At 33.7% G+C, this 27,213-nt stretch overlaps 1 protein-coding gene across 1 annotated transcript; it reads right to left on the bottom strand.

Annotated features, from left to right (window-relative positions):
• Positions 1-1,596: 1,596 nt before the first annotated feature.
• LOC129255449 (putative adenosylhomocysteinase 3) lies at positions 1,597-25,544 on the bottom strand. The gene is made up of 12 exons (XM_064097497.1): positions 25,384-25,544; positions 24,357-24,444; positions 23,566-23,666; positions 14,561-14,758; positions 13,856-14,032; positions 12,112-12,311; positions 11,626-11,696; positions 10,728-10,822; positions 9,633-9,731; positions 9,016-9,163; positions 7,038-7,158; positions 1,597-4,779 (listed from the first exon to the last, which is right to left on the bottom strand). The coding sequence occupies exons 3-12, from the start codon at positions 23,662-23,664 to the stop codon at positions 4,773-4,775; spliced, it is 1,215 nt and encodes a 404-aa protein (XP_063953567.1). The 5' UTR covers positions 23,665-23,666; positions 24,357-24,444; positions 25,384-25,544; the 3' UTR covers positions 1,597-4,772.
• Between the last annotated feature and the right edge of the window lie 1,669 nt (positions 25,545-27,213).

Genomic DNA, 27,213 nt, shown 5'->3' with positions numbered 1-27,213 from the left:
TCCCCAATTACTAATTTATAATTGTGGATCCATGGAAGAAACAAAAAATAATAATGTGAGTACCTGTAACCATGTGTTTCGGGCAAGAAATAAAAAGTATCAAATACCATGTCTTCAATTACAGTGCTTACACGTGAACGGGCATAATTCCAGCTTTGAGCTGACAGAAATAGAATCTTAATTATTATTATAAAGGCAAGAAAGATGAAAAAATGTAATGAAAGATGCCCACTCTATAGAGTTTTGAAAAAAGAAATCATAAATATGGCCACTATCCCATGAAAGTTTCCTAAGAGTATCACTATGGCTAGGGACCATTGCATAAAAATGTTTGCCAGTAATGTTCACTTCCATGTTGATTTACATAATATATGCTGATCATTGTAGCCATGGTAGTAAACAATTGGATGGTGAATTTAGTTACCATAATAGTAACTTTTATGTGACAATGCTCATAAAATCAAGGAGGTAGAACAAGATCAAATGTAATCAGGGTAATAAACATAGTATTTAGCAGAGCTGGAAATGAAATTAATCCACTAAGTATCAAGTCATTTCACCATCTGATCTAAATTCGTACATCTGCATAATTTGTCAATACTTGGAAATGCATCTCTTTATTATAACTTTTTTATCACTTTAGGAAAAACTTTTTTATCAATTAATTTCCATTTAAAATCTCTTTAAGTACAATATTTGACCCCTCAATCATTCCTGGTGGGTGTTTCATAAAGCTCTTCACAAGTCAAGAGTAAACTTAATAATAACTGATCCTTTTTTGTGGTAAATGGTATACACCAAAATGTTCATTGGCCATGGTTTAGCACGTAAGAAAGGTTCACCAGTCGAGACCCCCATTTTTAGCCTAAATTTCCATTCCAGAACATCACCAAATTAGAAAGCCATAGAATTTCCTATTTTGCCGCATTCCAGAGACCCTCAAATCGGCACAGAGTCATACGATTTCGATGTGTCAGTTCCAGAGCATTGCATTTTTAGCAATCGTTGACTCGAACTGTTCCAGAGACCCCCATTTTAAGACCAAGATTCAGTTCCAGAGCCCCCTATTTTTTTACTTTGATGTGGCACATAGGTATCATGTTATAATTTGAGTAGCCCCCCCCCCCCCCCCCCGGGGCATCAAGAGTTATTTTTACTAAAAACTTGATTGATTTCACATAAAACACAAAGCTAATATACACTGTATATACTGGTAGCTATCAATATGACATGTGCAATATTAAAGGTGATATTGTGTGCTGTAAATAAGACCTGGGCTCTGTAATATGAAGATACAATCAACTGTACAAAAGCTTTAATCAAGGTAATAATGTGCAGAAGAAAATAATTCCAATATCTCATAATCATCTTTAAAGTTGAATTAAGAAGGGGGTGAGTTTCCATAAATATAGGTTCTACACACAATATATAGTATATATAAGTTGTTCAAACAGATAGCATGTCACAAAAATCCTCTGCCTTCTCGATATTTTGCTTTGAAAGTCTATGAAATTAGCCACCTGTCAGAGCCCGAGAGACGAGTGTACAGAAAAGTCACTCGGAGTGTGACGTCACCGGGGGGAATTTAGTATAAGAGGTGCCTGAATGTCATACAGAAATGCTATGCAGAGAGAGAAAGATATTTTACAATTTTTTTTCAAAGCAACTCGAATCAAACAAATAGGACTGATATGTACAAATCTTTACTTTCCCTGTATAAAAACAGTATGAATAACCATCATGAACTCTTCAATCATGATGTAAGATAGCAAACAGTGAGTTATTGAATGATATTTTCACTATTTCTCATTTATTTTATCACGATGTTCAATCAAGTGAGTAGCTGGAAAGTAATTCCGGCGGATAGCTCAGCTCTCGCTCAGCGCGCGCTGAACGCATAATACTAGTACACACAATACAACACCCAGGCATTGAATGTACTGTTATGGTCTGGTGGCCGTGCAGCGATCCCCTGGCGTTTTTTCTTCTTTTCTTTTGTCTTTGACTCCACTTTTATATCCTCTGGATCATTTCCACTCATAGCTCATTCCACAGAACAATCTTGAACCAAACGTATTATTCTTTCTCGGCCTTCTGAGTTGTTTTCTATATTTAATTACGCTAGGGGTCACCGTCACACATACAAACGCAATTCGCAAGTGAGTTGAAGACAGAGAGATATATAGTAATTAGTATACATCTATATGGTTGAAGACAACAAGGAAGGTATGCGGTACGGTAGCTCGACAGCTAGCTGCGCCGGAGCGGGCGGCCGGTCGGCACAAAGCAATTCCGCAACCAACTGTGTTTTTTTGCAAGAGCCGCGTCACACGCGGATAAATATGTCATAATAACACGTCTGCTACGTTATCGACTGGTGAGAAGATCTCGATCAAATTTCATATTATTCACCTTGAAATTATTCCTTTAGGGTCTATGGTATCATTCTGAGGGAATTTACATATTTGGAATAATAGTACGGCCACAAATATTTTAATCATTTCCTCTTTGCAAGTTCTATGGCTCGCAGATACAACTTCAACTGCAGTTATTCCATATGAAGGCGTATTGCATAGTACACAAAGCGGCACTGCCTATGTTTACTACACCGGGACCGAATACCCCCCGGTGACGTCACACTCAAAGAACACCCGTCTCGGTAGGCATTGCAGGAGCGAACTCGGGGAAAATGGGTAGGGATAAATCGTTCAAATTCACTATTTTGAAAAAAGAAAATGGGGGTTCGAATCACCTCTTAGTGTTTGGGGGGTTGTAAGGTTGCTATTAATGTAAATATCTCAATATTTGGAATCGTCTTCTTAATTCAACTTTAAACATTCAGAAAAAAAAGACTAACCGCATTATCATGATGAGACGCCAAGCGTCATTCACATGTAGTAAACATTGGTAAAAGAGTACCCAGAAAAATTCAAAATGAACTGCGAAAATGAAAAATTTATATCAGAAATGTGTGGATTTGATTCAAAGAGCATGATATCATTTACATCGCTTATGACAAGAGCAATTAACCAGATTCACCTGTATGTCTCAAACCATGTGATAATCACTTGCCAAACATTTTACTTTTACATCGTGTATTTTACACACATTTGTTTACGTAGCACTGTCTGAGGAGAATACTGTAAACATACTAATCAAATTTCTATTGAAAGAATTCACTTCATTTTTATTGTAAGCATTCATTTCATTGTTATTGTAAGCATTCATTTCATTTAAACTTCTAGTTCTCTCTATTGCTGTTGGGTAACAATATTATTTGTATACCCTATGATTGTTTCACAATTATAATTCATTAATTGATTTTTATTTCATTAAAGTAATGATTGTGATAAGGTGATATCTTATATCAGCATTGTAAAACCTTCACTACCATGGTTTTTTTTTTTTAAGTTTAAAAAAAAACAATGCCTCTGATACCCTTAGAGGCAGAGGCATGAAAATCGCCATGTTATATTTGTAAAGAGGAAAGGTGGACTACAGCATTAACTGAATTAAAGTAAAATAATGACAATACATACATATATTTCTTTTAAGAAAAAAGGGAAAAGATCATCGAATGAACTAAACAATTTACACTTTTCTTCATTATTTAAATAAAGAGAAGAAAAACAATTCAGCCATTAGCTGAGTTCAATGTAAGCATACAGGTGACATTTAATTTAATACGCCAAATATATCAACCCTGTATAATATTACAATGAGAAGTGAACACACCCTGCACAGAACTAATCAACATGCTAAACCAATATTTCTCCTAATTGAAATGCAATGTCTGACTTTACAGGACACTACTATGGTACTATTCTTTTCATGTTTAGAGAACAGCTATGTACATGCTTCAATCAATACATGATTTTATTAATAAATTCTCTGAATTTATCAAACAATAAATCTACATCTCTAGTTGATTCTTCCTTGTCATACAAATCATTTAATGACAGAAATGCAAATTCATATAACTTTTCTTCTACAATGTATTGCTTCAGAGTTCATAATCAATAATACATATTTGTATAATGCCACCTACACTTCACACACATATCTGGACATAAACTGGGACTGGGTGGTAGATATATGGCATAACTCTTTAATTCCCTGCAATTCTAAAGGCTTGTTCACAAAATACACCATGAAATAGCACTATTGTTTATGTTTCTTCTTCTTTTTAATGATATGAAGTATGATACACAAGATATCTTAAAATCTTGTGAAATCAAGGATCAATAAAGAAGATGAGCTGTCCATTACATACACTTGTCATTTATTTCCATTAAAAAAGTGTGACAACTGTTTTGCATGGTTTTTTATTGTGTGTTTTACCAAGCCCCATTTAGATTAACCTGTGCTTCTAGCATAGAAATGGGAATTGTTAATGAATACAGCATATACCATTCTATTGCCATATATATAGGTATGAGAAAGACCAAAAACCCTTGTAATCATTCAACTATTTCTTGATTCTCATTCTCACAAATATCAACAAATACCTTTTCATTATAACATGTTGGTATATTCTTCTTACCATAGCATATATTGGATACAATATCATATCATTTGCAAAATTCACAAAAGTCATATATATTTTCTATGGCTCTCTGAATTACACTTTCAGGGATAGGAAAATACCACTTTGTTCTATCAAACTATACTCCATTATGATGAATAATACTTGTCAGTTGTGGGTTACAGTGCTATAGAATGGAACAGTAAGAGAGCCTCTGGACTTCCAGTCACATCAATACACAAGCCAATTAATACCTGTAAACATGGAAATAAAGTGAAAACAAAGTCAGATTTCATTTTTTCTAGCAGAATCGGTAACAAATTATACGATTAAATATTTTAATTACTTGTGCATCAAAAATCTTACTCAAAGGATAAAACAGGGAATCCTTGACATGAATAGATACAAGACGATCTACTTGATATTGTGCAATTATGTCGGATTATAATCAAACCCATTCAAAGTGGAATTGATATGGTATTCCTCATCATTCATCAATTTCTATTAATTCATATTATGTTTCTTTTAATCTTTAAAATGGTTGAAATGCAATTGGCTTTGAGCATCAGAAAGATATCACCAAAAGATACTCATAATGAATATTGAAATTAAAACTTGGTTTTGAATAGCTGCGCAGTTCAGATCTAGGAATCAGAATATAGGCCTTATAAAGTCAACCTCCTACATCCAAGTTGAATAGCATCAGCTCAAGAAATAAATCACTAACATTGTTCCCAGAATGCAACATTTCAATCATGTAATCTTTACATGCATGCTTACTGAAATGATAGCTAGTAATAATTACTATCTTCTGTAAAATCAATACCAAAATATTTTGCCATTAAACAAGCAGAATCTAGTACCCTTCTAAAAATTCCTATTTTTTCAATTATAAGATGGAATGACCATGTAATTTATCACTAAAGCTCATAGCAATATTTTTGTTTTTTTGTGTGTGAAAAGTCATACATATTAAGACTATCAAGCACATGGGCTTATGGCAGGACACAACATTGCGAATTACCTCAATGAAGGGAGTTCCCTTTTTATACAAAGGCCCAAAAATGAATGATTCTATATGACCTTATTCCCTTAACCCTCACCAGACCAGGCTCTTTGGGGGTGTTATATGACTGGGGGGGGGGGGAGATCTCTGCTGCCAATCGCACGAACACCAAAATTGGCATGATAATAGTGTGGGATGTGATCTACAAGGCTGTAAGGTTAATTTTCCGCAATAATACAAATTCTTTAATATGAATTAATTCTGCTAATTTATGCGTAAATCATACTTGTGTTCAAATCAATTAATTTCATTTGATGAAAATAAAAAAAAAATCTTAATGAATAAGATGAGAAACCTCAATTTACTTTGACTTTGTACACAAAATCACATTTTGTAGCAATTTTGGTTTGAGTCTGACATGTTGCGTAAATTTTCAACCGCATACCCGGGCATCATAAATTTGGTCTCAAAAGATGAGCAAGACTTCAAAGTAAAAAGTCAGTGAATGGCACGGTTGAAAAATTGCGCGCAGCAGAATGGTCGCGAAAAATGTTGGTTTTAGGGTTAAAGATCCAGACCGGACCCGAAAATGAAATTGATAAATTATATACCAATCAAAAGCTTTTAAGCTACTAAATACACCAAGGTATGCTTTATGCATTTTCACCGCTTCCCAGCTGAGTATTTTGCTTAAGAATATTCCAATTATCGGGTTTCGAACCCCGCTTAGAAAATAGGCTTTATTGTGCTTTTCACCTGCCTCGAGACCGTGACGTCACGTTGTGTAAGAAGCGTCGTGATTCCATAGGTTTGTACACAGAAAAACTGGGTGATTTTTTTGCTTTCCACATAACGCATTTCATTCTCTTCACTTCTATCACAGAGGGATATCACATATATTTTTACCCACAAGCTTGAATTTATGAAATCTGCAGTTTTGAACTAGTTTTTGCCATATTTTATTTCCTGCTTATTTGGCGCAGATTTCAATTCTATCTGCATTTAGATTATGTATAACAACTTTTCCTGACATAGCAATTTAGGCCCAATAAGAGCCAAACAAAGAAATCACAAAAAAGGTAGTGAATAGTTGTAGGTTTACAACAATTTGAACAGTGAATAATTTTGAGTGCCATTTTCATCCGAAAACGAAAAAAAAAAATGGATTCATAACATGGAAATGGAAGAAAATACCCAATGCTTTTGTACACAAACCTATGGAATCACAACCCTCCTGACACAACGTGACGTCATCATTTCCAGGCGACGTGGGGGTGCTCAATCGAAGTGTACTTTGGAGGAGCAGTTTCTTTGATTTTTATTTAATATTTTTAACTATTGGAAGGAGATATATGTAATATTTTTGGTATATTCATATTGTATGAATCATTACCTTTATTTTGATGTATGATTTTTTTTACACCGGTCAGGGTCTTTAAATATTGTCTACTTGGAGCCAGAGATAAGGACAGAGGACATACTGAATTGCCACACAGCATTACATACCTATAGTAATTAGGTTTGAATGGACCAGTCTTGTTTAATCCCAAGTAGGCAGCTTGTTCATCACTTAACTCAGTTAGATGAGCATCAAACGATGGCAGATGAAGGGTTGCTACATATTCATCTGAATATTGAATCATACAATTATTGCACACATTATTGTTCTGTCAATTTTTTCCCTTTCAGTTTACAATTACTTTTTATTCTTTGTACTGTTGTATTTCAATTTTCAATACAGAATACATGCTATTACCTCATATTTATTTTTATTCATGTATATTTACCATAGCCATATCAAACATGATTATAACTCTATTGATTTTTTTTCAATAATAAGAGGATGAAACCTCCAATATTCACTTGATCAAGCAACATCTGATACCATTTTTTATCAAGTTTTTATTATTCACTAAGTCATCCATTTTAAACATTTATGACACGCAAATAATAGACAGTGGTTAGAGATATATGTCATAGAGAACATTAAAAAAATATATGTTGAGAAACTTAGAAAACAAAATGTGATCTGATAAGCATCTTATTAGAAGTCTGTGCCATATCTTTTAATCCTGCTATAAGAATGCTATGTGTATTTTCATTGCAGCTTTCCTGCAGTCCCTATTGATTTGTCTATTGTGACTCTGATGCAGGGTTGAAAATACACGGGAGCGATGAGCGATTCCGCCCTCGTATGCTTTGGAATCGCTCTCGCAACTGCCTAAAACTGCCAAATACCGAGCGACTCCCAACATTAAAATCACTCCCGTCCGCGCCCATTTACGACTGCATATAAGCAGTGAGACAGCCAGCGCAGCCGCCGTTTTTACTTTCATGCATCGTCGCATTCTGATGTGTAACTGAGTAGATTTTTTTAGAATCGCGGGCGCGGCGCTTCAGAAAAATGCGTATCGAGTTTCAAACTCACAATATCCGTTGTACTATTTTTCAAAACGCTGCGCGGCACCAGGTCTCGCCGTAACTTTGATAGCAAAAAATTCCCTTTTCTATTGGATTAATTTTATAAGATACCATCCTAAATTCGCAAGAAAATAAGATCGTGAGCTCTGAAGAAAATCAGTTTTTTTTATTTTAGAGTAATTTTCGGAGACTCCACTTCTCAAATCTGAACTAAGCCACTTGGTGCTCTGGGAATTTGGCGCAGATCCAGCAATTTTCAGACCGAAATTATGATTTTCTGTGGGGATTTTTGGTGAGTAACGGTCAGTGCCCGAGTGTATACATGTATTGGCGCTAATGCAGTTTCATACCCGCCTGTGTTGCGGTGTGATTGACTGTGAGCTGTGTGTTGCGGTGATGATTGACTGACAGCTGTGCTATGTTCAGTGGCTGAGCTGCGCTAGCGTAGGCATAGCATAGCCTAGCTTGAGAAATAGTTGACATGGCGACGTTAGCTGTCAGGCTGTCATGCATTCAATATTTCGTTAAATAATTTTCAAGTGAGTTTTAGTCAAAAAGTATTTATGAAAAGGAATTCCTCTGAATACAAATTCTGTTCAAATTTTGATAAACTTCATCCTTTTCAATTTGACAAAATTGTATATTATAAAAAGAAGTTAGAACGTCCATTTAATTTAATATACAAGAAGTAATGAGATACAAACAATAAACATTAGATCTACATGTAAATGGACAACAATAAAGAAAATAGTAATTTAACAATTAATAACAATGAAGAAAAAGTAAATAGCAATTAAATAAACAATGTTTAACACAAAATAAATTTGTAAACAAGCAGGAAAAACTGCAAGCGAAACCATGCGCTGAATAATTTTTTTTTTTAATGGCTCTCGTAAAATGAAAAATGGCTCTTCTTTATTTTTCAAAATGGCTCCCTAAAAATAAAAAGTAATTTCAACACTGATGCTCTGATGATTTGTAATGAAAAGCTACTTGTAGTATTCCTGCAGGGAAAAACATGGCTCTTGACTTCTTGACTCAAGGTGCCTATTAGTGGACTTACCCAGTTTCTTAGGGAGTAGATATACATCCTGTTTGTACCTGCCCTGTGGAGCATTGAATAGTTCAATAAGAGCGAGAGCTTGTGTACAGGCAGTGATTGATACCACAAATGATGGTACAGTAGAGCAGCTCAGGTTCACAAGACGACCCTTTGATAAAGAAACACAGGATTTCATCAAATGATTAACATTTCAAATCAAAATGGATTGACAGAGGGGGATATAATCTCATTTGAAAGAAAATTTAGTAAAAAATATGTTTGAGTATTGACCTTTCAGTAAATGTATAATACAAAGGTTTATGCAACACAAACAAACTATAAAAATATGATATGATAGAAAAATTCAAACTTAACTAGAATTCCATGAGAGTATATTTTGTATCCTTCTACCCCTCCCCTTGCTTATCTTTCACCAATAAATGCTTTAAAACATTGTTTTAATAATGTCAAATATAATGTTTATAAGGATGGCTACACTACACATACATTGGTTTTTTTTTTTAAATTGAATGTGTAAAAACAAAGACGTGTAAAGTTACAATAATCCTTTCCATCTGTCCAAGCAAAATATATCCTCATCTTCCTTAATTTAAAATATTTTTCTTCGAAACACTTACCTCAGCAAGAAGGAGGATTCTTTTACCATCGGGCCAGATAATATGATCTACCTGCTGACGAACTCTCTCCCAAACTAGATCAGGTGTACGTAGACTCTCCTGATATTTAAAAAAAATATTATGAAATATAAAAAAGACCCCATATGTACCATGGAGCACAACCATAGAATATGCAGATTTTGTATACATAATTACACTGATTTCACTGAGAAAGGTCCAAAGTATACACTTTTAGCATAGGGTGCTAAATTCATGCTTGAATAAATCACGATAATACAAGAAATCTGTATCACAGTACAATTGAAAATATCTCTGTGAATTCGGGCTAATAGGTTTTATGTAAAAACATACAAACTTGTAAGGAAACAACAAAAATAAAGATTAACAGCTGTAAGCTGATCTCTCACCATGGTTAACTGTCTAAAAAGACCATTTAAAAAAGGTTTGGCATAATTTTTCATGAGGAATTTAATATCTATAGTTTGTTTATCCATTAACAGATGTTGTCGATCACATAGAGCACGATCAAATTTTATGACCAATAGGTGGATTTGATGGTATAACTAAATGATGGTACAAACTAATTAGATGAATCTTAAATATGTGACAGGACTTTCCATTGCTTTTCATAGTCTGGTGTCATAAAATTGTGATTAATATCCTATGAAAGGTCAAAACAGCCCAGCTCTAAAACCAAACCTGTTGTCTGTAATGCTGTATGAATAGGTTTCTTCTGGTGAACACTCATATCATAAATCCTTCCTTATTCAAGGGAGCAAGAAATATGGCCTTTATAGACACTGATCACAGCATTAATAGGCTTCATTGTCATACAATGCTTGTACAACACTTCATTGTTAACAATTTTAATGACAAGTTTGATACTGTTGAAAAAAAAATAGAGAACTAGGTAACTAATATGTTTTGTTTATTCTTCTTTCATTTACTGGATCTCTCATTTAAGATTCTGAACCTCAAGACAATAATGATGTTATTGGTGATCGACCACAAGAATAAAATAGTCTTTATTATATTACAAGCTCAAGTCCTCAAACAAGTCTAAATCAATCAATATACTTTTAAAATTTTACATACCACATCAATCTCTGTATTAGAGTGTCCCATGTTGCAAACAATACAACCAGTCTTTAGTCTGTCAAGGTGATGTCTCTGAATAACATTCTTGTTACCTAAAAGATGAAAATTTTCTACTCAAACAAATTTCTTCTGAGTCCACTCCCAAGTCCCAACAAAATGGCACTTCAAGCATAGTAACTTAATATACAGGCAATTATGTATGTCTGATCAGTTCAAATCTATCCTATTATAATATTTTAGCTATCAAGGATTGCTCTAGCATAATAATTCATCCAAACAGCAGAGCTTAATGAAACAGAAATCTTGAATCTATCGGGAGCATTTAGCTGAATTTCATTCTAAATTCATTTGATTATTATATAAAAACCAATTCATGGATTGCTGTAAAATTTGGTAGATGTCTGTTTTGCACTATTTTCATCAAGATCTGAAAAAATCAGAGTTTCATGAAGTGGTTGATGAGTAGGTCTCTCTACTAGTAATACCCCTCCTAATGGCCAAGGAAACTTTTCGTTAACCTTTTTATTTTTTTCAAAATTTGCGCAGTAATAAAGAAATATGTCCTATTGAAAACTCAAAACCTCAACCTTCTGTTAAGAATTTGGTTAAGATATCATCATCACTAATGTGGGAAAAGTGACACCTATATTTTGCTTCAGCTATGAAGTTGAAGCAAGACAGAGATAACTTTTCAAAAATGTCACTTTAAATTGTTAAATACCTCCAAGTATTTGAGTTACTAAAAAAATTAGAAAAACATAATAGAAAAACTTTGAACTCCAAGACACCAACCAAAGGCATATTTGACTTAATCAAGTTCTAAATGAAATCACTCAGGCAGAACTGATTTCAGGTGTTTGGTAAATGGTCAATTAAATTTACTTCTGATGCTTACCTGTGCATGAAATAAGAATATCAACATTTTTTAGGACTTCCTCTAATCTCACAACTCTGAAGCCATCCATACTGAAAGATATTTTAAAAAAAGATAAACAAAATCAAAATATGTGACGCTTAAGTTTACCTCTCACTTTCAACATTAACACATTCCTCAACAACAGAATTTAAAAAATGTCACAGATAGATGAGAATAAAGTAGAATAATAAAAATATCAGTATTATCATTTTGTCAAAATCTTACATTTGATGCTAATGTATTAACATAAACCCAAACAAACAATCACAGAGTACTCGTAGAAAAGATTAAATTCATATTTATGCACAGCCGAAACTATATATTTCTCAGAATACTCTTCAAAGTTTTCACGGATTCATGATTGGCATTATCATTTGGTTCTTCTTTGGTGTATTACACACACTGCTTTAAAATGGTGGATATGAGATGAAAAATAGTAGATTTGATTGGGCGGAGTGAACTTACGCAGCCTGCAACGCACAGATGGGGTCAACCTCAGTCACACTGACAATAGATCCTAGACCCTTTAGAGCAGCACAACATCCTTTGCCAACCTCTCCATAACCACAAACCACTACCTGTTTACCACCAAACATGGTGTCAGTAGTCCTCTTCAATGCATCCAAGATGGATTCACGACAGCAGTAAAGATTGTCAAATTTAACCTGCAAATATAGAAAAACATTGAACACTATTCATTAAACTATAGGACTATTCCTAAAATAGCTATGAATGAATCAATCTATATGGCAGTCCATCTCATGAAGGGACAGACATCAAATAAGATTCTATTAAAATTTTGACAAAATTTCTCCCCAAAATCCTTCATAACAATTGCAATAAAATGCTTGCAAAAAAATATCATACAGATTTTAAAAACTGTGTCATCAGTAAAAAATAAATTGTGTGTCATAGAATTTAAATCTGACACAATTTAATCAAAAGTCTTAATGACATGAATTAGAAATGGGTCAATTTCTAAACTAAAGATGTGTCTGATTGTATCACATCATTTTAAAACATTTTTATTTCATAACATGAATATAGAAGTTTATAATTTGCTCAACTCTTTTGAATTAGAAGCATTACCAGGGAGAAAGTATTTAACAAAGTTTAAAAATCTTGCTGAAAGACATCTTCAACCTTGCTCTATTTTCTTCACTTTAAAAACAGAAATGGAAATGTGAAGTGAAAAGTTGATGGTTACTCAATACCCATGGGATGTAAGTGGCTTGCAAAAGGGAAGTGATTCATCACAATATTACGAGTGCCCTTTCCACCTCAGAGATTTCTTTTCATCACAACCTCAAACACCCCCTCATATATGATTGATTCCCTCCCATATTGACATCTTCCTTTCATTCAAGTACCTCCCATAAGACCTGTTTCCTTCCCAAACCCTTCCTTATTCCAAACCTCTACCCCTATTACTCTTCATATAAAAATATATTAATGCCATCTATGCTACCTCTTTATCAATTTCTACCTCCCTTTCCTTCCTCTCCAAATGAATAAACATACTTTTTCTTCCAAGTTACATATTAGAATACTGATTATGCATCCTGCTTAGAGCAGATAAATTGATATATATTTCTCAGGATTTGCAAAAAAGCAGAGTAATTTGTGAATAGTTATAGATTTTTTATATAGATTTGTTACTTTATCAGCAAACATAAATAAAAGGGAAATATTTCATTTACATGTAAGTCAACACAACTTTGGCATGACAAACTCTTAAAAAAAACTTGCAGCAAAATAGTGCACTACTGATAACAATAATTTGAGTCATGAATAAGCCACCCCTGGAGATTCTACTTCTCCATCTTCAATAAATGTCATATCATTAAAATTGTCAAGTTAAAGAGGAAAATGAGTCTGGGCCTCAATCCATCAAAGCACTTTTTATTTATCAAAATGTTCCATATAGTCAGAAAGCATAGTTATTACAGACCTCTTGAAAGAGACACTATGCGCAGTTTTCATGTGAAAATAGTCATAAAAACAATGTAAAATGGTTGTCTATCCAGAGTACTTGTGGAAGAACCTATTTGTGGGAATATTTAAATCATCAAAATGAGCATGCACTATACAAATATGATGTATGACTTAAACAAAAGCACCACATATCATTTCATCAACCAAGCTTCAAATAGACGCCTGGGAACTGAATGGAAAGACCTGATTGAGTATTAAAATGAATTCTTCATACCTTCGTGACAGAGTCATTGACATTCATAGCTGGAATGCTAAGCTTTCCTGATTTGGAGAGTTGGTAGAGACGGTGAACTCCAGTTACAGATTCCTCCACAATTCCTTTGACAAATGTAAACGTCTCTGGACACTTCTTTATCATACGGTGAGTGGCATCCCCTCCATCATCAAGGATCTAGACAAAGTATGAACAAACCAGACTGTTATTGCACATAGATAAATGCAGACATGCTGACCATAATCCATTCAATGAATTTAAAGATATGCCTATTTGAAATTCATCAATTCTTTCTTAAAAAGTCATGAAATATTTACTAAATATTAATATAGAAACACTCTTAAAAAAAAACTTTGTTAAATACCCCTAAGAGTTTGTCACTATGGCAGTTTATTACAACATGGATGTGTACATAAACCAATGTGGTAAGAATGAGAAAGATCTTTATTTCAGCCAAGTCAGTTGGGCGGATAAGACACGACCCCTACATGAATTAAATGCAATCCACGTTTAATAGTTTTATCACAAACTCAATACAAGTAAGAGAATGCAAACCTATCACATGGGTCATTATTTTACTACAATATTAATTTTGAGACCTTCCATCAAAACGATACCCACAGAGCAATTGTATTTGACTATGATGAAGGATGGATGTAGTGCCTATCTGACCTAATATTTATCACATTCAACCCACACACCCACCATGTTTGGTTGCCATGCATCAGCAAGAATGCATTTCTCAATACACCACCAGAAGTCTTCCTCTGTCTCTCCACGCCAGGCAAAGACAGGAAAACCAGCTTCAGCAAGAGCAGCAGCAACTTCATTCTGGGTGGAATAGATGTTACAAGCAGACCAACGGATACTTGCTCCAAGGGCTGATAGGGTCTCAATCAAAACCTACATGCAAAGAATGATGAAAGAATAATGGGACAAAATAAACACCAACAGTGAAATATTATAGTCATTGATCATATGGTCTGAAATAAAATTTAAAAAGTAAAAAAACAAGACTTTGTAGTGTTTTATTTTGGCAAATGCATGACAAATACCGCGAACACATTTTTTTCACATTTACCGGTATATGAAAAGGTTTTTAAAATGGGATTTTCACTATTCGTAATTGCTCCCATGTTTGCTACTACACCCCTCAATACACTATTTCAAAAGCCTCTTCTAAATCTGGAAATGTGCATACAACTACATGTATGTTTTTTCTATGTATATACATGTATGTTTGAAACTTTATAATAAAAACAGAAATAAAAAAATTAAAAAATTTTACAAGCACATCCAGTCTACAGTCACAAATCATGTTTACTGTCTCATTAAACAGATTATGATTATAATTGTAAGGATTATTACATTTAGAGCTTGATATAATAACTCAACAGTATGGTTGTTAGATTAGGTTTTAATGCATGATAAAAATAGCATTAAAATTATCTGGTATCAGGAGCGCGTGAAAATATATGTGTAGGCATGCCTATATGAATAAATGTAGGCCTTTTTATATCTATTTAGCACCTATCAAACTCCTCATGTCTGTTCATTTAATTCGTATAACAAGATGCACATACCAATAGTAACAAAACTACTGGGTAATAGTATAGGCCTAGTAAATTTAAAAAAATCAATCTACTGCTTCACAATCTTAATCCTAGAAGTTCAAAAATATGTTCATTTGTATACTTTACTATTAATAATATCAATCAAATTAATATCTTTTCATGCTTAGTATTTTTCATGTACATGTACTTGTTTGATTCAATGTAAATTCTGTTGTAAGTCTAATTCTTAAAGGATACATTATTTATCTTGCAACAAATATCTTCACTACAGGTATGAATGTACAAATACAAACTAAATTTCTGATGGGCAACTGGCAAAAATCACCATGAAACTTAAAATTAGAGCAGAAGACACAAAAATATTCTACCATCATAGATTTTTCAAAACTACAGATGTTATGACTTGAAAGCATAGAGCTCTGGTAATATGTACTTCACAAAATTTATGAATGTAATACTGACTGGCAAGATTCTCCTTATATTCAGTGATCATGGAAGACATGTAAATCATTCTCAATAAATCAACCTCTTTCTTGAGAAGTAAAAACATAATCACATTAAACGAGATTGCAAAAATATCTTTTAAATTTTAATGTCCTAAAGTATTTAAACAGATATAAAATACTTCTATAGAAGTATAGATACACATATTGCAAAAAGAGTAATTTAAATCGCTTATCAGTTCTTTGAAAAAAGATAAGCTTTGCAACACACACTATATCCAGACTATTTTAATGTCAAATTACATCAGGGTGCGACATAAGCGCTTGCCCGATTGCCCGGGGCAAGTAAAAGTTAGAGTCGGGCAAGTGTTTTGAAGCAAAGACAAAAACTGCTTGCCCGAATCGGGCAAGCAAAATTCTCCTATGGAAATTATATTTTAGAAAGATTCCCCATATTTCACCATCAAAATATAGAAAAGAAAAAGAGACAAAAAAAGCAATATCATTAATGTCTTTTTTCGAATTGCAAAATTTGCGCCATTTTCTGCAATAAACACACAGCTCAGAGACGTACATACACACACAGAATCAATGGCAGTCTAGCATACCAAGCTAGCTAGCACATAGTCCACGCAGCCGATGCATGTAGATAAGTTTCTACGGAGTACGGTGCTGCACGAACGAAGTTTGCTCTGGAAGAAATCTCCCACAGAACTGTCAAAATTCACATTTCTTACCAATAAAAATTCTTGTAGTGTCCATATTTCCTAAATATTGGGGGTAGCTCTGTCATTTGTAAGCAGTAAAAGGAGAAATTTTCACTTCTGTTATGCTTAAAAAAGATCGGGTTTCGAATGATCGTCTGTATCGCACACACTGAAATACATTGTTTGACAGTCCCACATATGCATTTGTGTGTATGTTGATAAACGTGGTTTCTTTCGTAACTATTTTTTTTTGTCAAGGAAATTGATAAATTTTCTTCTTTATTTATGACTGGATAGTTTGAGCTTTCTTCCTCTCTGTTTTCTTTCTTTCTGCCTATCTTTCCTTCTTTTGAATCTCTCTTTCTTTAAATTTCCCTCCTTCTTTTGTTCATTTTTTCTGTTACTATAGCTGTCTTTCTTTTTGTCATTCTTTTCTTCCTATCTTTTTTACTTTCTTCCTTCCATCCAACCTTTGTCTACCTATTTCTTTAATCCTTCCTTTATTTTCCCCTTCCTTTCATTCTTTCTTACTGTCTTCCTTTCCTTCCATCCGTTCTTTACCTTTTCTTCCTGTCTTTTTTTCTTCCTTACTTTCTTCATCCCTTTCATTCTTTCTTTCCTTCATTCCTTCCTTTCTTTTTGTCTTTCATTCTTTCTTTCTCCTTTCTTTCCTTTCTTTCTGTTTTTCTTTATTTCTGTCTTTCGTTTTTTTGTTCTTTCTTTTTTTCCATCCATCCTTTCTTTTCTTCCTTATTTTTTTCTTTCTGCCTTCCTTCATCTCTTTCCTTCATTCCTTCCTTCATTTCTGTCTGTCTTTCATTCTATCTTTTTTTTCCTTCCTTCCATCTATCCTTATACCTTTTCTTTCTTTCTATCTTCCTTCTTTCCTTTCTCTCGTTTTCTTTCTTTCTCTTTTCCCTCCTTCCATCAATCCTTTACCTTTTCTTTTTCTCTTTTCTTTCTTTCTTTGTACCTTTTTTCATTCTTTTTCTTTTTTTATTCGTTCCTTTCTTTCCTTCCTTTCTCTTCCCCTTAATTTTTTTTTTCTTTCCTTCCTTCTTTCTTTCTTTCTTCCTTTCTTTCTTTCTTTCTGATTTTCTTTTTTTTTTTTGTCTTTTGTTCTTTTGATCTTTCTTTTTTTTCCATCCATCCTTTCTTTTCCTCCTTATTTTTTCTTTCTGCCTTCCTTCATCTCTTTCCTTCATTCCTTCCTTCATTTCTTTCTGTCTTTCGTTGTATCTATCTTTTCTTTTTTTTTCTTTTTTTTCCTTCCTTCCATCTATCCTTATACCTTTTCTTTCTTCCTTTCTCTTGTTTTCTTTCTTTCCCTTTTCCTTCCTTTCTGTTTACCTTTTTTCTTTCTTTTTTTCCTTTTATTCATTCCTTTCTTTCCTTCCTTTCTCTTCCTCTCATTTTTTTCCTATTTTTTTTTCTTTTTTCTTTCCATTCTCCTTTCCCTTCTTTCTTCCTTTCTTGGTATTGGTGGTGATTTTTTTTTACCTGATTGCTTTCTTTCCATAGCCTTTCTCTTCCCCGCAGCCATTCTCTCTCTTTCTTTCTTTATTTCTTCATCCTTTCTGTCTTTCTTCTTACTTTTTTTCTTTCATTCTCCCCCCCCCCTTTATTTTTTTCTCTGGTTATTTCAGTGATTTCCCCTTTTTTATTGTGTGTCCTAGTCCCCTCCAAAATATATGGAAAATATATGAGATTAGGAAATTAATTAAAGAGCATATTTACCATATATTTTGTCATGATGTTCAAGATAAAAATCATTAAAAAAAAGAAATACAACTACAAGGTACATCAGTAGTCATGTTGAAAAATGTATTTTTAAAGCCGTCAATGGTATGGTATGTAAAACTATAAGGCTATAACTTGTTTTGAAGCAATAAAACTTTGTTTTTAAGGATTTTTTCGGGCAAGTGAAATCTATATTCGGGCAAGTATTTTCCAACTATTTGAAAATTTACTTGCCCGACTGGGCAAGTGCTTCAAAAAAGTTATGTAGCACCCTGTACATGTTCAGGTACAATTGAAAACTAGAATGAGACCAATGCAAACCTTACCAAAAAGAAATCACCTGTCTGGAAGGAAATGGTGGTTACTTCCATGCCTTCCTTACAAACAAGAATACATGTACATACAGCTCAGTAAATATTAGTCATTGATTGAGAGTCACACTAAATCATTTAATTGAAGCCTGAAACCTACATGAAGTTCACATGATTAAAACATTAATTTCAGTTGTGGTAAAGATTATAAAAAGAATTCAAACAGAGACCAACAACAAAGTGTTTGTATTATTAGTAATTTTAAATACACCAACATGTGCCAAATGAATCTGGTAGAAATGAGTAACGGCAGAGTATTAAAAGCATGTTTCGAGATCAATATTCTAATTCATTACAATGCACACCTAAAACAGTTGTGAAATGAATATGAAATAAAAGTTTGTTTTACATGATAAATTGTTAGATTTTAATAGAAATAAAATTGTATTTGATCAGGTGCCTGATCAAATAAAATATATGCTTATTTTGTAGCGTGTATAAAAAAAATTCACTCTGAAAAATAAATACTCCTTTAATATATTTCCTAAAGCTTTCTCCATACATATTTATATATGGTATTGGTACAGGTCTCTTCAAGAAAATGACAATTATGACTGTCAACAAATCTTTCAACTTGAGTGAGCACAGGTCTCTCACTTAAAAAGGTTCATGACAATTGGAAAGAGATATGGGTGTAAGCAGGTGATAATCATGAAGAGTGCATGAAGTTTAGCTATTACAGATTGATTTAAAGCTATTTTTTCCTTTCTAGCTTTTCTCCTTGTAGCCATGACATGATGAGGCCACGATTCACATGACACAGGCTTACATTTTTTTCTTCTTAAAAAAAAAAGGCCTTGGGAAAGTGTTAAGAAACAAGTATTCCCTTTTAAAGGACAAAATGTAAAAAAAAATTCCAGCATTGGAGAAGTCTGAAATGAACTTTTCTTTTAAAATTGATTGTTCCACTTTTAGCTCTTAGATCCAGCTGGTACAAACAACTTAAAGTTAGGGTTGAAATATTCATTGGTGATGTGGTTTACGGTACACCATGTGAAGTGTTATAGAAACAGTGGATAGAAGAAGAGAAGAAATGGATAGGCGAGAAAGTGGAGATTTGAGAGTAGAGTATTCTTTCTTGAAAGTAGTCCTGAAAAGGACTGTAAACCAGGAAAGATTGATGAGTTGAGAACAGCTTGAGTAGTAGAGCTAATGAGGAGATGCTGGCTTGAGTCGGCGAGTAGAGATGATGAGTAGTAGAGAGACTCGACGTTTCGGGCAGGTTGACTGTCCGTCTTCAGGAGACTCCTGAAGACGGACAGTCAACCTGCCCGAAACGTCGAGTCTCTCTACTACTCATCATCTCTACTCGCCGACTCAAGCCAGCATCTCCTCATTAGCTCTTTTTGTATGAATGGAATATTAGATGACAATCAAGAATATTGTCCCTGGGCCTGCAAAGCTTTAGCCAGGCTTTAAATGCACAGTCAAATAATACACATCTTATTTTACAAAATACTGAATTTCGATCCACGTTGCATTGAAAATTGTCCATATGGATGAAAAGACACCCAGGATGATTTAAAAAAAGATCATGCAGACATTGTCGAGATATCTGTGGCTGAAAAAACATCATTTACTAAATCTCCTGAGAAGATTGTATGTGGTCACTTCATATTTCACTTTTTTGAAGCACAAAATTATGATTTTCAGGTGCAATTTTTTTTCTGGGCTTAATTTTCATAACATATAAACAGATAAAGGTGACAACGGGACCTTACAGCTCCGAGTTTTTTAAGTCAAATCAATGCTAGCCTATACCTTTAAGCAAAGTAAGCATGGCATTCTGCCTTGTAGACAGGTCTGGGCCCCATCTTACAAAGGGTTGCGATTGATCTGATCAACCACAACTATGGAAAGCCAGCAATGTCAGCATGTTTGTTCAAAATATTTATACTTATAGATAAGTTGTTCATTCATACATTCATTGCTTTCTTAAAAAGTGAGGGGACTTTTTTTTTGGGGGGGGGTTACAAAGGACATTGTGCAAATTTCTTGTAGAAACAAATATGACACTGATGGATTTCCATACATTTGAGGTTGATCAGATCAATTGTAACTCTTTGTAAGACGAAGCCCTGTTCTCCAAATAATAAGTCACATGTATAATTACATATTAAATGGAGTATTCTCAAACTTACGAGTGGGAATGCAATACTGTGCATCCGTTGCTCCCCGCCTGGATCCACTTTGCAATTATGTGTAAGAAAATTATGTGTTCCGAAAATATATTCTTTTCCATCTAAAGGAAATACTGAATATTCCTCTCTTTCTTTTTGATGTACATCTACAATAAATTCACACTTTTTGTTAGAATTAACTTCTTTTAAAAAAACCCAGCAAAGCCATGTTATACTTCATACATGTAGAATGATTCAATTCAAATCAGAAGTTCTAGAACCCATGAATAAATAATATGTCAAACCTAACAGCAAATTGAAAAGAAATCTGACTCTGCTCATGGATGAGTATTAATCCAAACAAAGCTCACATTTCAAGTGTGGTAATTTAATTATACATGTAGCTCATGAATGGATTATCAAAGAAGACATTGGGATGAAACAGATTCATTAGCAAAATGTTCAAGGGGGACTAAAAATAGTCCCCCCCCCTTCCCCCAGGCTAGATAGGGTTAATCCAGATTTCTATTTTGATATCCCAACATGGTCAAAGTTCATTGACCCAAAATGACCATTGACCTTGATCATGTGACCTGAAATTAATGCAAGATGATCAGTGAAACCTACATGTACTTAACCTATGTCCAAGTTTCATGAACTTGGTCCATATACTTTTTAATAAGATATTTCAAATCTTAATCGTGATTAAGATTGCAATGTTGATGATGCCAATGCCACTGCCGCCACCGTTGGAAAAGCAGGGCCTATAGTCTCAAGTGCTCTGTTTTGCTAGCAGACAAAAATATATTTCCATTTCACATATTACCTAAAAACAAAGAATACATTTATACTGTAGACAAATACTTCACTTCTTCACTGGAATTACAATTGGAATATATGCAAAGTATTAAAATGATTACTCACAATACACTTGATAATCTGCCAAAGGCTGGTTTTCACATAGAAACATGCCATTTTAAGTTCCCTGAGGGAAGCCTACTGCTATCACCATACGCGGTTATTTAGAGCATTATACTGAAATAGAACAACACCACATTGCGCCAGATCATGTACTTTTAATCCCCAACCACCCCGCTCCAAAAAACTGCATATGAAAAACAAGGGCCACTCATCTAAATTAACTGCGGTATCCCGCCCTAATATTAAGTTTACTTAAACCTGTCTTTAACATCAGTAAACGACCAGTAATGTGAACTATACTTGCACATAAATGAACATTACAATATTACAAATGCGTAGTACTCATTGAATGCATTTTTTACTCAAATAGAATTAAAATATGGCGTTTTTTCTGGCCATTAAATTTAAATCTAGCACTTTCTCTCAGTAAAGTTTTTATCTGTATTCAAAATAGCAGTTTGAGCCCTTACTTTTCATATAAACTGGATATTAGAAAGCTACTTAAAAAGATTATATCCTGAAATTTTCAGCCCGTTCCATGCTTGAGAAGGTGTTTTTAATAAACAAGACAAATATATGCAGATATTCTATTTTGATAGAGGACCTGATTAAATGACAATCTGATGTACAGTCAGTATTTTATCCAATGAAACATATCTTTTACTCATACCCTTCACACAAAAATTGTTTCAAGGCCTCCACATTACGAAATGGAATAGTAACATGCATATTTGGGGGGATTTACTACCAAACTATAGGCTTTTTAATAAATAGAATAAACAGGAATAATGAACATTTCATCAAAATTTGAATTTGAAAAATTGGATTAAAAGAAAAACAAAAACAGCTTTTACATTCTTAGTTAGAATGAGAAAAAATATTATTTTCATTTCATGCAATAAGACATAAAAGAGGTGGACTGGTTATGACATCATAACCATGTGGATACACCCATGTTCATTGTTTTGTAAAATAAAGCTTTCTTTACAATACTTACTAGATTTGATAACTATTTCTATTGTTCAATTTTCCTCATTGTATTAAAATCAATTTGCTCTCAGTGTGAAGTACCCTGTACCCTGTACCCTGTACCTCCTGAAACTAGTAGAGGAAATATTGACACAAACCCAAGCAAGGTCACTCTCTAAAAGTGTATCAGGGAATGGAGATGTCACAGACATGTACATGTATGTATATGTTGTGGAATACAAAAAACAAATTAAATACAGATACTTTCATTAAAACAAAACTGTGCATTAAAACGAAAAAAGGTGATTTTGTGAGAAAATAACTTCTTTCATACTAACAGCTGACAAATGATTCAAGTCGGGAAGTACCAGGTAAAGTCTTTGCATACATACATACTGCAAGAGAGCGGCTCTCCAAAGCTGCAGTATACTCAACATGTGTGTGTGTGTGTGTGTAGTCTGCTTTGCAAACCCTTCACTCGAGTAATGGGTCTGAATGTGCAGCCTACTCATGCCTTGTGAATTGAAACAGCAAGTTTTGTATGAGCTAGTCTTTGCATGGAGACACACTTTTTGATCAAAGTTTCAATCAGTGTCTGTGCCTGCAGACTAGTGTGTGTGTGTTCAAGTGCATATAGGCAAAAACATGGCACAAAATATTGGATGGATGGAAATTAACTAAAATAATTAAACAACTGAAAATAAACAGACCTGTGTAAAAAATGAAATATAGGCTACATGGATGTACCAATCCTGAGAACGACATCTAGTATTCCATTATAATGTGGACTTTGAGACTTGTTGGCAAAGAAATACATTAATTCTAAAAGCAGGGGGGGGGGTATATGAAGTGAGTGTATGCTTACCGCAGCTTGGGCTGTAATGTGGGTACATCCAATTATTTTTGCTCCTTTCAGAGGCTTATCACTAGCTACTCTATTCCTAAGCAGCATCAAACCAGGCATTTCTGAAAAACACAATACAGGACAAATCTTCTCAAGAGCAAATTCAAACTAAAAAAAATAAATGAAACTTCTTTATCTGAAATTGGCATCTTGGTATCAATGTATAAAAAGATATTCTATACATTACAAACACCTAAATCAAACAAGTAAAATAACACTCTTACTCTAGAATTGAAATCGATGTACTAAAATAGATACACATTTCAGAAGAACAAGAATGTTTCACACATTATACATGACTGTTATCCAATCGTATATTGTGGCAGTTCAACTTTTTTATAAAAGCAACTCCTGATAAGTTTTCATTATTAAACACAAATCTTACAAACAATAGCAATGACTCCTTTTTTCCATCTCGTAATTCTCGGATTAACAACTTGTAAATTATGAATTGAGAAAATTGGATAGAGTCAGGGGAAAAAATTATGCGCGGGCTTGGGGCGAATTTGCCCCCAAAATGCCCTACATAGCCCAGGAAAACTAAAAAAGAGCCCCTGAAATTCACATAGGGTCCAATGTAAACTTTAATACAATGTGGCAAATTTGGTCTGCTGAGCTCATAAGTAGTCCCAGGAAAAAAATAATTAATTTTGATTCTAAGTAAAGTCATTCTGTAAGCTTTAAGATGGCAAGAAATGATGCAAAGTTTTCATCATCCAGTCCAAGATGAGTCAATGTGTTATAATACTCACCTTGTTCTGCTATCTCTATCTCACGTCTACCAAATGCAGCCTTTTTAATGTTCCTAACACAAAAGTCACTTGATCCTTTTGAATTTTTCTGTACAGAGAAATAAAATTGTAAAATGAATTAAATATCTAACACCTAGGTATCTCTGTATATTTGGCAATCAATAGTGATGAATTTTAAATAACATTTGTTACACAATTCAAAAGTTAAATTCACAGAGAAATATTTACACAATATAAATTTGAGAAGGTAATCATGCCATTCCTGGCAACTCTTGTATATAAATGACTAGACATGAGTGCGATGGTAAAAATTTCACACAAGATGGAGCTCAGCTTTTCTCTTCACAAAATGCAAAATTTTTAACCAAAGCATAAATTAGTATGTTGTACAACACCTTGAATTTTGAAATTTACATAAGCCTGGAAAATCAAAGCCATGAAAGGGGGAGGGATTCCTGACTACATCATTAAATCATTGATAACAGATGAATGGATAACATTTCTCACTGTAACAAAAGAGACTCACATTCTATATTACTGTTTGTTTCATGTACGGTCATCAATTGTATTTCTGCTTTATACGGCTTTGTGTAATCATGGTAATATTTCAATGACACTTTAAAAAATGTCTTGATTAAAATGCTTAAAGATGAAAAATCAAGTTTTTAGTGAGAGAGGACATTTGCTTTTACAGTCTTCTAATCAGACAAAAATACATTTTACTTTGTTTATTTTAAAAAATAACAAAGATCAACAAAATGTACCCATAAAACTTATCCATAATTAATTCACATCATATATCATCAAGGCATTGGCAATTACTAATTTTCCGGGGCCATTGACACCTGAATGGTCACCCTTTCTTGTGCAAAATTTTCTGTTTTAATCAAAATGACTGCAGATCTGATTTAGCACTCACGAAAGGGCCACCAGTTCTGCGTAAAGTCGTACGTTCATTACAAACTGCTTTCATGGAACACTAACCAGGGCTTTGTTATCAAACTATTGAACAATCAAACTACTCTACCTGTTCTTTCTGTCTGGGTGAGATTTCATCTTCATCTTCTGAGTAACTGGAATAGGACCCTGATGTATTACTATCTGTTGAGGATTGGGAAAGAGATCTAGATCGCCTCTTGTATCGTCTTCCTGCTGGTCCACTTTGTGGTGGTCCAGTTTGAAAGGTTATTTTCTATAAAACAAACAACAAAACAAAACAAACACAAATTTTGACAAAAATCTTGAGAAAATATCATTAAGTGATGGCTATGTCATTACAATAAATACATAAATGTTCATTCTACCAGTGTTTGTACAGTTATGATACCTGTACAGTGCGTATCAATAAAAAGTTTACACTTTGAAAAAGTCCCGGGAATTTAAAAAATATCAACATGTGGATAATTTTTTCACATATATTCTTAGGTTTGTGTCTCATCTACCCAATGGAAGTAAAAGTTTTGACAGACTGTTACACTTGAGTGAGCACTGTCCATTTTTGTAAAAAAATCTGTTTGCGCAGAAATGCTTGTTTTCACGCTGTGTCAAGAGTAAAAGGCGAAATCAAAACCGACCCTTTGGAACATTTTTCATACATTTCCCTTGCACTTTCAGTCAATTGAAATAAAACGGATACATTTAAGTATTTTGTTACAATTTTGCCACCCAAATTAAGATTTTAACCCTTAGTTTGGACCTTTACCTTCTTGTGCCAGCTGGATCTGAGTACATAACTGAATCTAAACAAAAGTTTATATCAGACATCTCCAGTATTTTTTTACTAAGTTTTTATCATTTAAAGTGGGTTTACATTTCTATTTTCATTTAATACTTGTTTCTCCACACTTTTCCCAAGCTTGACTATGATTAACAAATCAAAATCAAGCCTAAGCCATTTCATGTAAATCACAGCTCAGGGTAAAGCAAATATCATCACAATGTCCTCGGTGTGTGGGGAGTGGGGTGGGGCACAATGGCATTCTATGAATTGTTTTGGGCAAGGAATCAAGTTAAAAAGGTAAAAGATATCTTAAAATCAATATTCATAGCTAAATTCCATGTGTTTTTCATGGTTAAAATCTACTTTTATTCACATAACTATTTCAAAGTTCTGCGCAAATAATTTTTCACGAACTTTTCAGAAGTACCGGTAAGTGGTGCTCACTCAAGCAGAAATATTTTTCGACAGTTATATCGTCATTTGCTTAGATGGATCTGTACCAATGTTTAAATGTGGATAAAGCGTCAGGATATTACAAATGTATAATTTTACAGGATTTTTTCTAAGTGTAAACTTTTTTTTTATACGCACTGTATAGCTAGCCTTTAAGCTCATCAGAATAGCAGGATTTTTCAAATCAATCCTACATTAACCAGGGTAGTGATAGAGAAGTAAAGAATACTTCTCTAATTTATGCATGATCTACCCAAACACATGTGAATTTAATAAGTGTAACGGTGTGCTAAATTCCACTTGACTTTGGATAGTCTCCATGCTCCAAACTGCTCCAAGCTACTCTTTCTTCATCACGAAAGATATTTGGGGGGGCAAAGTACGGTTTTACACTTCTTGAATTATTGTCAACCTACATGGCATACTTTTTTTAAATCTATGATTGGGGATTGTTTTGGAAATTGTGTTGGTAGGCCTATGTATTTCCTGTTATTAGCTCTGAATTTCACTTTTTAATTAAAGATTTTTTTTTCACATATGTGTCTCTGCATATTTTTAGTATTTACCCATTCAAAGGGGATAACATCACACAAGTTTGTGTTTGCTGTCAAGCACAGAACTTGTTCGACAATCGATGAGAAATCAACCAAAAGACAATGTAGAAATGCTGTGATACCATTTTCA

This window comes from Lytechinus pictus, chromosome 3, assembly GCF_037042905.1.
Source record: "Lytechinus pictus isolate F3 Inbred chromosome 3, Lp3.0, whole genome shotgun sequence".
Lineage (NCBI taxonomy): Eukaryota > Metazoa > Echinodermata > Echinoidea > Temnopleuroida > Toxopneustidae > Lytechinus > Lytechinus pictus.
This window is presented reverse-complemented; position numbering and strand designations above follow the sequence as displayed.